The sequence below is a fragment of the Cetorhinus maximus genome, chromosome 16 (genome assembly GCF_964194155.1).
Source record: "Cetorhinus maximus chromosome 16, sCetMax3.hap1.1, whole genome shotgun sequence".
Lineage (NCBI taxonomy): Eukaryota > Metazoa > Chordata > Chondrichthyes > Lamniformes > Cetorhinidae > Cetorhinus > Cetorhinus maximus.
In genome coordinates this window covers 88,319,150-88,331,654 of record NC_135894.1, presented here as the reverse complement: position 1 = coordinate 88,331,654, position 12,505 = coordinate 88,319,150, and the positions used below count along the sequence as shown (strand labels likewise).

At 39.7% G+C, this 12,505-nt stretch overlaps 1 protein-coding gene across 3 annotated transcripts in view; it reads right to left on the bottom strand.

The window, feature by feature from the left end:
* LOC144691810 (immunoglobulin superfamily member 5-like) overlaps nt 1-12,505 on the bottom strand; it is a 108,058-nt gene that overhangs the window by 53,187 nt on the left and 42,366 nt on the right. For all 3 annotated transcript variants that reach the window (XM_078560317.1, XM_078560314.1, XM_078560316.1), the window contains 2 exons: nt 9,160-9,459; nt 128-244 (listed from right to left, as the gene is read on the bottom strand). In XM_078560317.1, coding sequence (XP_078416443.1) covers nt 128-244; nt 9,160-9,459 — 417 coding nt within the window. The remainder of the gene's footprint in view (nt 1-127; nt 245-9,159; nt 9,460-12,505) is intronic.

Here is a 12,505-nt window from a genome sequence, read left to right as displayed (position 1 = left end):
AGCACATTTACCTTGTATATTGAGTTTTACAAATTTAATGTAATTATGTTGCAACAAAAGAACAAGTGCAATAAAAAAATTAAAATTGTAAATAAATGTCAGCATTTAAAGGAAAAATGGCACTGACCGGAGTGTTTGGTTCGTTTTATGCAGAGTACGATTACTATGATGAGAATTATGAGCAGGATAGCCACAACGATTGGCACCACAATAGCAACAATCAGCCAGGCCTCATCTTGACTGGCTGCAAAGTCAAACATTTCAAAGAATTAGTCATTAGCTGATAGCCTGAGTACACAACGTTTTCTGATAATCTACAATATATGGACTGGGTCATACGCAAACAGCAAGGAGCTATGAGGCTTGGATTCAAAGCAATGTCTCAAAACACCAAAGTGAAGTTCGAATCAAGGTCGAAATCTTTCCCTCTCTCACCTGAAAGTGTTGACTCTAGCTGGGATAGGGTTGCAGGGGCATGGGTTTCATTCCAGTAACTCACTTAAGTGTCTACTTCTTCTGTGAGCTTGTTTGGCTTTGAGGCTGCAATGACTGAGTCTGACCCTGCCATCACCAATAGCTACATCCATGCATTTGACAAATGGTGTTAGCAATTAGCTGACCCTCCTGCCCTAAGGAGATTGAGGTCAATTGTTTGCACCCGCATAATCACCCATTGGAGATCAGTTAGCTCACCACAGATGATCAGTTTAGAACCTAAAACCTAGTTGCTCTGGTAGTTACTTTTCCATGGTATGAAGATGGATGTTTTTTTTTATATTTTGTGAATATGGTGATATTCTTTAAAGAAGCTTGTGTGTGTGCCCATGATTAATTAAACTGGGGGAAAGTTCAGAGAGACCTCTTGACTGTGAGAGTCGAGAGATAAAAGAGTAAAGGTGTTGGATGCATGCATGTATAATGGGAGGCTATGGTGAAGTTGGATTTACAAGTACGTAGGTTGGGTTTTAAAAATTTACGTTATGAGATAAGTAGGAACTTGGCTTTTCAGCTCAAAGGGGAGTTTAGAAGTGACAATGAACTTTTACAATTTACCAAGGTTCCGTAAGTAAACAAGGCAAGGTTATTAAATTGTATTTGAACTGAAAGTGGAGGCAATAGGAAAACATGAAAGATTTTTATATTTTGAAAAAGTTGACTTCAAAGAGGTGCTGAGAACAATTGGAATCTGAGATCAAAGGGGAAAGGATATTTAAGGAAAGTTGAGTTGTGGTGCACGTGTGGGGAAGATGTCCTGAGACCAGCTTGGTGCTGAGAAAATGTGTGAAACCTGAAACAGCCATCCAGTCAAACCAGGAAAATCTTTGTTTCAGAAAATAGGTTGTTTCTGAACTTTCTTGGATTTTCACAGTAGTGTGGAAGAGTGTAGGAGTCATGTGATATACCTTTACTGAAGTAACAACATTTTTTGCCTTGGGTAATATGACTGGATTTTTATGGTTAAAAATCTATAAGGGAGCTGTTGCCAAGTAGTTTACTTGTGTGTTCTGACAAAATGTGTTTGCTGGGGATGTTTTGTAAAACTGTTCTAACTGTGTAATTTAAATCTTGTGTGCTTAAGTGTTTTTCTTCTTGTGAATAAATCTCTTAGTTTAAAAATCCTTAAAGTGTTACTGGGATTCTATGCTTCTGGGATCAGTGGTTCTTACCCTCATTTTCAAAATACAAAAAAAAGAACATGAACAGTAAGACAAATTTCCCTCTGGGGTCTGGCTTGCTCAGCAAGTAACATCGTGATCATAACAAATTTGGGGGCACTTTGCGGGATTTAAAATTCCTTGCTTGAATTGGGATTTGTGGATTTAAAGGATATGAGTATGGGGAGAGTAGTGAACTCAGGAGTTTTGTGTTGGAGGATTTTAAAGTGGTTGGACTGTAAAATGGCTTTGGCAGTTGCTACGAGTTTTTCTGAGAGTGGAAGATGTGACTGTGACGTATTTCAAATCGCTGACTAAAACTCAGCTGGCAGAGTTAACAGATGAAGTGCAGGTAGAAACAAAAGCAGAATTTTGTAGGGCTGATATGGTTAAAGTACCTACTCAGCATTTGAAGTTAGAGGAAGAGATACCTGAAACTAGTGTGTTACAGCTAGAGGTAGTAAGACTTCAGCATTTTTATTCATTCATGGGATCTGGGCATCGCTGGATCAGCCAGAATTTATTTCCCATCCCTAATTGCCCTTGAGAAGCCTTCTTGAACCGCTGAAGTCCATGTGGTGTAGGTATACCCACAGTGCTGTTAGGGAGGGAGCTTCAGGGTTTTGACCCAGTGACACTGAAGGAATGGCGATAAATTTCCAGGTCAGGATGGTGAGTGACTTGGAAGGGAACTTCCAGGTGGTGGTGTTCCCATGTGTCTGCTGCCCTTGTGCTTCTAGATGGTAGCAGTCGTGGGTTTGGAAGGTCCTGACTAAGGAGCCTTGGTGAGTTCCTACATTGCATCTTGAAGATGGTACAGACTTCTGCTACTGTGCGTCGGTGGTGGAGGGAGTGAATGTTTGTGGATGTGGTGCTTTGTCCTGGATGGTGTCAAGCTTCTTGGGTGTGGTTGGACCTGCACTCATCCAAGCAAGTAGAGAGTTGTAGATGAAGAAGCTTGAACTTGAACAAGAGATGGAACTGAAAAGACTTGAATTAGAAGAAAAAGGAAAAGAAAGAGAAATGAAAAAAAAACTTGAAAAAGAAAGGGATAGATTAAAAGAAATAGAAATAAAAAAAGCTTGCATGGGAAAAAGAGGAGCAAGAAAAGGAAAATAAAATATTGCAAAAATAAAAATGCGGAAGCTTAAACTTCAACTTCAGAGGGAGAAGTTAGCAATTGAGGAAAGGGAGAAGGAAATAGATAGAGAGCATCAGAGAGACAAAGAAGCCAGGCAGTATGAATTACCTAAAGTGAAGCTTAGAATAAAGGATGAAAAGAGAGATAATGATTCAAATGATGATTTTGATTCCTTTGAGGAATTTGATTTAACTAAAAATCTTCGGTTCGTCCCCAAATTTATGGAGGATGGAGTTGAAAGATGTTTCACCTCATTTGAAGAGATAGATATGAAATTGAATTGGCCAAGAGGTTCTTAGACTATCATGTTACAGTGTTTTGTCAGGCACAGTAATGAATGTGTATGCTAGTTGATCAGAGGAATAATCTGCAGATTACAAGGTAATAAAAAAGACAGTACTAAATGCTTATAAGCTTGTCCCTGAAGTTTATCAGTTTAAGTTTAGGACTGTAAGAAAGAGACCTAATCAAACATTTGTAGAGTTTGCAAGAGGGAAGAAAAATCTCTAGGTTCAATGGTTTAGGGCATTGAAGTTAGACAAGACTTTTGAAAATATAAGAGAAATTATGATTATGGAAGAATTTAGAAATAGTATTCCAGTAACTATCAAGACATATTTAGATGAAAGACAAAGTAAAGAGATCAGAGAAGCTGCTGTTTTAGCCAATTCTTATGATATTTCACACAGACAGTTGAGTGTAGGAAAAGGATCGTACAGGGCTCAGCAAGAAAATTGGAGATATAGAAAACCTCGTGGTGGCAAAAGTGTTAGTAACAAGGAGCAGGTTGAAAGGCAACAGTCTATTAAAAATGGAAAGGTAGAAGGCAGAGGTAAAGGAAGAAAAGTAGTATGTTGCCATTGTAACAAGGCTGGACATACAAGATCAAATTGTTGGAAGTTAAATGGAAGATCGATTACAGTGATAGGAACTGAGAAGAGTTCTGTAAGTGAAAGTGCTGTGGGCTCCGAGACCCAGGTGCAAGATGGACCAGCAGCAGGTGAAAAGGAAGGTTCAGTGTTAGCCAGAGAGGTGGGAATGTGTTCACAGCCTACCCAAGGAAGTTCTGAAGGGCAAGTGACAGAGATGTTTAAAAATTTTACATGCAAAGGGAAAATATATCCATCTTTTACAGAAAGAGCAGGGAAGACTGTTAAAATCTTAAGAGATACAGGGGCTAGCCAGTCATTAATATTATGGGATAGTGCCATTTGCTGTCCAGAAGTGTTGCTGCAAGATAAAGTGTTAGTTAGTGGAATTCATGGAGGGTTACACCTATTTTGCTATATAAAATAAATTTGAAGAGTGATTTGAAAACAGGAGGTGATTGTTGGAGTGGTAGAGAAAATGTCCATTGCAAGGGTTCAATTTATTCTAGGGAATAATATAGCTGGATTGTAAATATTGACTACATCTACTGTAGTAGAGGAACCTGTTGAGATACAATCAACAGAGGTTTAACAGAAAGAGCATTCTGTATTGTTTCCAGATTGTGTGGTGACAAGGCCACACAGACACAAACTTAAACAGGAAGAGGGAGAATCTAAAAGACAAGGGGAAGATGGTAAACCTCAGTTGGCTGGATCAATCTTTGAAAAGATTACTCAGGAAGAGGAGATTTGAGAGAATGAGGTTGAGGTGTTTAGTTCCTTGAAGTTCGTGGAGTCACAGCAGCAGGATCCAGACTTAAAGCAGTTATACCAGACAGCTTATTCTGAAACTGATACATACATTCTAGAGTGTCCTTACCTTAAAGGCAATGTGTTAATGAGGAAGTGCAGACTGCCTCATGTCCTGGCAGATGAAAAGTGGGTGATAGTGCATCAAGTAGTGATACCATCTGGGTAGCGGAGTGGCTCATGAAATCCCAATGGCTGGACATTTGGAAATTAGGAAAACTCAAGCTAATATACAAAAACATTTCTACTGGCCTGGACTACATAAAGGTGTAGTTAAATTCTGTCAAACATGCCACACATGTCAAGTGATAGGAAAACCTCAACCTCAAGTAGTAATTAAACCTGCACCTTTAATTCCAATTCCAGCATTTGAGGAATGTTTTAGTAGGCTCCTGATTGATTGTGTAGGGCCCTGCACTAAGACTAAAAAAGGAAATCAGTATTTACTGACAATCGTGGATGTGTCCACGAGATTTCCAGAAGCAATACCTTTAAGGAAAATTACAGTAAAGGTGAGTGTAGAGGGGTTAACCAAATTCTTTACAAGATATGTATTACCAAAAGAAATACTGTCAGATCAGAGTTCAAATTTCATATCACAGCTGGTTAAAGAAGTAATTAACAGCCTAGGAATAAAGCAATTTAGGTCGTCAGCCTATCACCCTGAATCACAAGGTGTTTTAGAAAGGTGACATCAAACTTGAAAGACTATGGGGAGAATTTTCTCCCCGTTGGGGAGGGGGGGGCCAGAGCGGGCGCAGGCGGACGCACAGCCAATCGCTGCCCGCGATCAGTTGCGCGCCGCTATTTTACATGAGCGGGCTAATTAACGTCTGCCCAGCGTGACATGTACCTGGAAGCGCTGTGTGCTCCCTGTGTGGGCGGAGGGAGTAGGCTGAGTCAGGGCCTGCGCTCTTTCACGCGCATGCGCAGAGCTGTCTCAGGGAGATTACTTTGATTTTTAAAAATTTTAATAAAGGAAAAAAAAAATTAAAGACATGTCCCCTCATGTAACAGTGTCACATGAGCTGGGACATGTCTATAAATTTTATTTAAAATTTCTATTAGTGTTTTAAAACCTTCATGAAACCTCATCCCGCCCGTGGATGATGTTTCATGATAAATGCGAAGGCCGCCTGGGCTCTTCGCCTGCCCACCTACCAACCTTAAGGTTGGACGGGCAGCTCAATTAATTATTTCCATTGGAACTTAAACGGCCTGAATAGGCCTTTGCGAGTTCGGCGGGCGCGCACCGGAGTTGGCTGCGCGCCTGCTGAACTGAATATCTGAATGACGCACTGTGACATTGGGACCCACGCCCGACATCACTGCACATCATTTTATGTGTCGGCGAGCGGGGCCTGCCCCCACTCACTGACCCGAAGATTCTGCCCTATGATTATAGCATATAGTCAGGACTACCCACGTGATTGGGATCGAGGAATTCCATTCTTGTTGTTTGCCATTAGGGATACACCTAATGAGTCAACAGGGTTCAGTCCTTTCAAATTAATTTATGGTCATGAAGTAAGGGGACCACTCAAACTGATTCAGGAAAAATTAGTAAGTCAAAATTCTGAAACAACTCTCCTGGATAATGTAACAAAATTCAGTGAAAGATTGAGTAGGGCAAGTGAGTTAGCTAGGGAACATTTAAATATATCTCAGCAGGTGATGAAGGCAAATGCAGATAAAAGAGCAAAGGCTCGTGGTTTTGTGACTGGAGAAAAATTGTTAGTATTGTTGCCAGTGTCAGGCAAACCATTAAAGGCAAGGTTTAGTGGACCTCATCAGATCGAAAAGAGACTGAGTAAGGTAAACTATGTAATGAATATTCCAGGTAGAAGAAAGAGTCAGTGAGTGTGCCATGCAAACCTACTAAAAAGGTATTTTGACAGAGAGAATAAAGAGATACTAGTTGTGGTAAGTAAGGAGGAGGAAACAGAAATTAAAGATTCCAAAATGGACCTTGCTCTGATTAAATTGGATAATGAGGAAGTACTTAAGAATCTAAATGTGATATTAAGTTACCTTCCAGAAAACTGTCAAAATGATTTATGAGCTGTTGCAGTCACAAAAAGCAATTTATGCAAATAGACCAAGGAAGACAAATTTGGCTTTGCATTATGTTGATGTGGGGGATTCAGTTTCAATAAGGCAACACCCATATAGATTAAACCCAGTAAAATTGGCTCAAGTGCAGAATGAAATTGGATTTATGCTTCAAAATGACATCACAGAGCCCAGTCACAATAATTGGAGCGCAGCCATTGTAGAGGGGTCAAAACCAGATGGGTCACAAAGACTATGGGCAGAATTTTCCGTGCCTGCTGGCATCAGGCGTCATGGCAGGTGTGAGCGGACAATATGGCAGAAAGACCAAAAATTGGTTTCACGCTGTTGTGAAACCCATTTTCAATCATCCACTCTGTTCATCAATGGCAGGACTAATACAGAGCTAATACAATAGTTCTATTACCACAGAATCATTGTGAAATGATCCCGTTTAATAATAAGTAGTTACAAAGGACATCAGAATCCTGCACATATTCTACATTTGAAGAGTGATTGCACTTGAGAAATATTTCATTGGCTGTAAAACTGCTTTGAGATGTCTTGAGGTTTTAAAAAGTATTGTGGAAATACAAGTCTTATTGTCTTTTTATGATATAATTGTCACAAAATAGTACATTTATAACATTTGCCTCTCATTATAATATTCTGCAGTATTTTTGTGACTTTGAGGTGGCCATAATGTAAAGGCATTTGCAAGACCCGACCAAACATTGAAGTATCAGCACGGCTCAGTTTGTAGCACCTTCATCTTTGAGTTCAAAGTTTGTAAGTTGCCACTCTAGGGCTTGAGCACAACAAATCCAGGCTGATACTCCAGACAGTACTGAGGGAGTGCTGTACAGTCACAGGTACTGTCGTTTGCACAGCATGTTAAATCAAGGCCTCATCTACTTTTTCAGACAGATGGCACTATTCCCTGTTGCCCTGGCCAATATTTATGCCTCACTCAACCTCACAAAAACAAATTAACTGGTCATTATCACATTACTGTTTGTGGGAGCTTGCTGTGTACAAATTAGCTGCTGCGTTTCCTACATTGCAACAATGACTACACTTCAAAAGGTACTTGGTTCACTATGAAGCAATTTGGGACATCCTGTGGTTATGAAAGGTAAATAAATGTAAGTCTCCTTTTTACTTTTTCTTTCTCTTTTTTTCTGTGTACCTGACAAAGTAAATCATAACACTGGTAATATTTAAAAAGAGAATAAATTGTTAATTTATTAGCATATTCTTTTATTGCACTGTCATGAATATTGACAAGTTTTGATAAACTTTATGTGGTGTTGCTGTTCTCATCAAGAGCTCCTTCATCCTCCTATTATCCACATCACGCACATTCTGACTGTCAGCACTGGATAGTTTTAATGTTGATCTATAAGTAACCCCTTTTTGTGAACACAAATTAGTTGAAAGATTAGCAAATAATTACCAAATACCGACAATCAATCTGAGAAGTGGATAATGGAGAATAAATACCAATTCTGAAAAATTAGGGTTTCCTTTGCATCAATGTCATGTAACTAGTCCGTATATGAGAAACTCATGAACAAAAAAAATCACAGAAAAGCACCCAGTCCACTAACAACTGAATTAACAGTGTATTGCTTTAGCGGTGATGAGGACTGATTGTGGTGATAATTTCAACAGGGAGCTGAATAGATATTTGGTAAGGGAAGTATTTGAGAGCTATCTAAGATAGAAGGGCGCATTATACTGTTTGGACCTTCAGACCAGCCTGATGGCCTGTACTGGCCTTTTCCAGTCTTGTGGGTTCTTTTGCCTCAATTAGTCCTACTGGCTTCTGGTAGTGCACAGCAATCTAATAAACTGTACCAAACATTTAAAATTTAGATATAAGAAACTTCAAACTATGAGCACTATACAGCTCATCTCTACTAGAAGCCGAAGTTTTTAGTATAAATGTGTAGCTTCCCTTTTCATAAAATCGAGGAGTTCTCCTAAAAATAGTCTGGTTAATAGTTCCCTTCGGGTCATGTGACATGACAACAACCTGAGTACTGCCATCACTAAGATGTCACCCCTGTCGTGTGAGTGGGTATAATGGTTACTTCAAAGTAGCCTGTCCACTGTAAATACGCCCAAATTACCAATGAAGCTTCTGAATTTTCTCATCTTTGTCCCCAGAGGCACAGATTCATGTTGGAGCTGGCTTCATGATTAGTGCTCATCCACCTCCCCGAAGGGACCATTCCTCTTTTGAGAGGCCAGGTAGTGAATGTTGACAGGAGATTTGACCATGGATGGAATCACACCTGAACCTAGCCCTGTCCGCACCTGACATTCCCAGGTACATTTCAACACGAATCAAAGGACAATTAATATTTTTCCCCTCCTCAGCCTGTGGGCTCTAAGTCCAATGACGATGGTGCTCTCATCAACATTAGTTAAATTCCTCATTTTCCAAGGGATAATCTTGAGATGTTCCTGTTCTACACAGCTCAATTCCACTGAACTGACACTTATCTAGTGAACTATCGAGAGAATCCTCATACAGCCTTGGTTTAATATAGATTTTGACATTGTGACCAATCAGTAACTATAAACAAAGCTGATGTCACTTACATATACAAGACATTATACTTACGTGGTTTCACAGTGATGTTAAGTGCAGCAGTTTTCGGCTGAGGAAGTGCTCTTATGGTGGCCAGACACACAACTTCAGCATTGGCACTAAGTGTGAGATTTAAGGTGCTGCGGGCATTGAAGAGGTGTCCTGAAGTTGGGTGAAAGGTGGTGGTGTACATTTTTGAATCCACAGCTGTTTGGTTTACTGTCCAGGTGATAGTCGGCTCAGGATTCCAGCTTTCTGCATTACAGACAATGTTTGTACTATGGTTTATCACCACAGACGAAATCGTGCTCGTAAAAGATACCGTTCCATCGACTGTGGCACAATAACAGCAGAGGTTTAGTTTTATGCAGTGTTTTATCAGAGATAAATTTGACAATTACTTTTCTGAACACTCTTGAATTAAAATTATTCCAAAAACAGCTTAAGTGCTTTATTTATCCTTTGTTAACACTTCCTTGCTATCGAACTTCTTTTTCCACCACCCGACTTGCACATGCAGGAGTGCATCTTCTTTTGTTCCTTCCCAGGGTGTGGGCATCACTGGTGAGGCTGGCTTTATCAGCCATCCCTAACTACTTTGAGAGGGTGGTAGGCTTGCTTCTTGAACCACTGGTAGCGTTTGGTTACAACTGACAGGCTGTGTTTGACCACTTCAGACGTTAGCTAAACGTTAACCACATTGATGTAGAACTAGAGTCACATTAAAGCCCAGACCGGGTAAGGACAGAAGATGTCCCTCCCTAAGGAACATTAATGAACCAGTTGGGTTGTTACAACAATCCAACAGCTTTATATTCACTTTAACTGATGTCAGATTTTTAATTCCTGATTTTTTAAAAAAAATTGAATTCAAATTCTTAACCTGCCATGGTGACATTTGAAATCATATTCTCTGGCTTATTAGTCCAGGCTTCTGGTTTATTAGCCCGTTAACATAACACTTGCACTACCTTAAGATAAAAGCAAAATACTGCAGATGCTGGAAATAAAAACAGAAAATGCTGGAAAAGCTCAGCAGGCCAGGCAGCTCTGAAGAAGAGTCAAATGGACTCGAAACATTAACTCTGTTTCTGTCTCCACAGATGCCAGACCTGCTGAGTCTTTCCAGCATTTTCTGTTTTTACTTGCACTACCTTATTTTGAAGTAATCTGCTCTCAGGATTCTGCCCAAACTGCTCAGAAACCAAATTGGTGATGGAGTAAGCCATTAGCTGCAGAAGATCAAAGGCATGGCACAGTGGCCTTTGAATTAAGACCTTCTGTTGCAGCAAGGTATGTACCCTGATCTGGCTCTGCTTATATATGCTGTTCTACCCATTTCAATTTCAATACAATTCAATCTTCACTTTATTGTCTATATGGAAATTCATTTTGCGTACATTACTCATTCGTTAATACATGTAAATGAATAATAACAATAAAAAGAAAGAAAATTACCTTATCACAGAGGTCTAACTTAATTAAAATATATGGTAAAATCTATTCCAAAGCATTAAAATTGTCAGAGTCCCACCCTGAGTGCATACTCCATGCATCAAAGAGAATTGCTACAGTGTAGAAGGAGGACATCCCCTTCATGTCTGCACCAGCTCTCCGAATGAGCAACTCCCTTAGAATCATTCTCCCACCTTCTACCCGTAACCCTGCACATCCTTCTTTTTCAGGTAACAGTCTAATTCCCTTTTGAACGCTTTGATTGAACCCGCCTTCACCACACTCTGAAAGTATGGTTATTTGGCATTTGCTTGTTACCCAATACTTCCTTAGCATCCAAGTGGTGGATCCTTAATATTCCGCAGAATACATGGTCCTTATTCCTTTAACATCTAATCCTTTGGAAACTAGAGAAAAATCTCTCTCTTCTTAAATTAGTTTGTGATTAATTAATTGTGATTAAAACCTATTCCAAATAGCTACTACTTTGCATGTAAAACATTTATCTTTACTTTTTGTCAAGAGTTATTAATGTATCCTTTGGTCTCGCAACCATAACCTAAATTAAACAAATTACTGATGAAGGTTTTGAATATAAGCTATGATGGTATCAAGTGTCCTTTTAAACTTTTCTCCTGATCAAGAAGCCCCAATATTCTCTTTGCTCTGTCTCTTTGGAAGCAACACTGAAGGAAATATTCAAATAAATTCATTTCAAGTTGCAATCAAATTGCCTTGAGATGGAATTTATCATTAATTTGCATTCTTGTTGGTCGATTTGTATTGTATGGGCATTTTCAGTCGATGGATGATAATCACACCTATTTCTATTTCCTTATCCATCTTTGTCAGTTAGCACCAGTCTATTGTGTACAAGTTTCACATTTCTGCATTACAATAAACTTTTCTTGTGAAATGACATTCATCATTCACTGGCTCACCTATTAATTTGTCCATATCCTTTTTACTTTCCTTATACTATTCTGATGTGAATAGGTGTCCTACTGTAACTGCTCCTGGACAATGTCAAAAGTACTGCACCCAGATTAAATCTGCCCACACTTCTGTTATAAGTTGTTTTAGAGAAGAACACAAGAAATAGGAGCAGGAGTAGCTCATATGGCCCATCAAGCTCTCTCCATCATTCAATATAACCATGGCTTGGGCTTCAACTCCATTTTCCCGCCCGCTCCCCATATCCCTTATCCCTAAAAGACCAAAAATCTGTCTATCCAGCCTTAAAAATGAATGAGCATCACAACCTTCTGGGGTAGAGAATTCCAAAGATTCACAGCCCTTTGAGTGAAGTAATTTCTCCTCATCTCAGTCCTAAATTATCTGCCCCTTATCTTGAGACTGTGCCCCCCTGTTTTAGATTCCCTGACCAGTGGAAACAATCTCTCAGCGTCCACTCTATCTTGTCAAGAAGATTTGCTCTTCAAATACCCTTTCTGCTTGGTTTAATAGTCTCTGCCCCTTTAGAATTTTGTAGGTTTCAGTGAGATCGCCTCTCATTCTTCTAAACTCCAGAGACTATAAGCCCAATTTACTCAGACTCTCAACATAGGACATTCCTCATCCCAGGGACCAATTTAGTGAACCTTCGCTGTACCGCCTCCACTGCAGTAAATCCTTTCTTAAATGTGGAGTCCAAAACCGCACACAGTACTCCAGATGTGGTCTCACCAAAACCCTGTACCACTGTAGCAAGACTTGTTTATTATTGTACTCCAATCCCCTTGCAATAAAAGCCAATATGTTATTTGCCTTCCTAATTGCTTGCTGTACCTGCAGGCTAACAACAAACAAGGTCAGGAGCTGATTTGTCCTTCATCTGAGGGGTTGTAGCCTTTTCCCTGAACACAACCAGCTGTAATACAGAGGCGAGGGATGATTCTGATTGTTCCTGACACCCTTAAGTTTT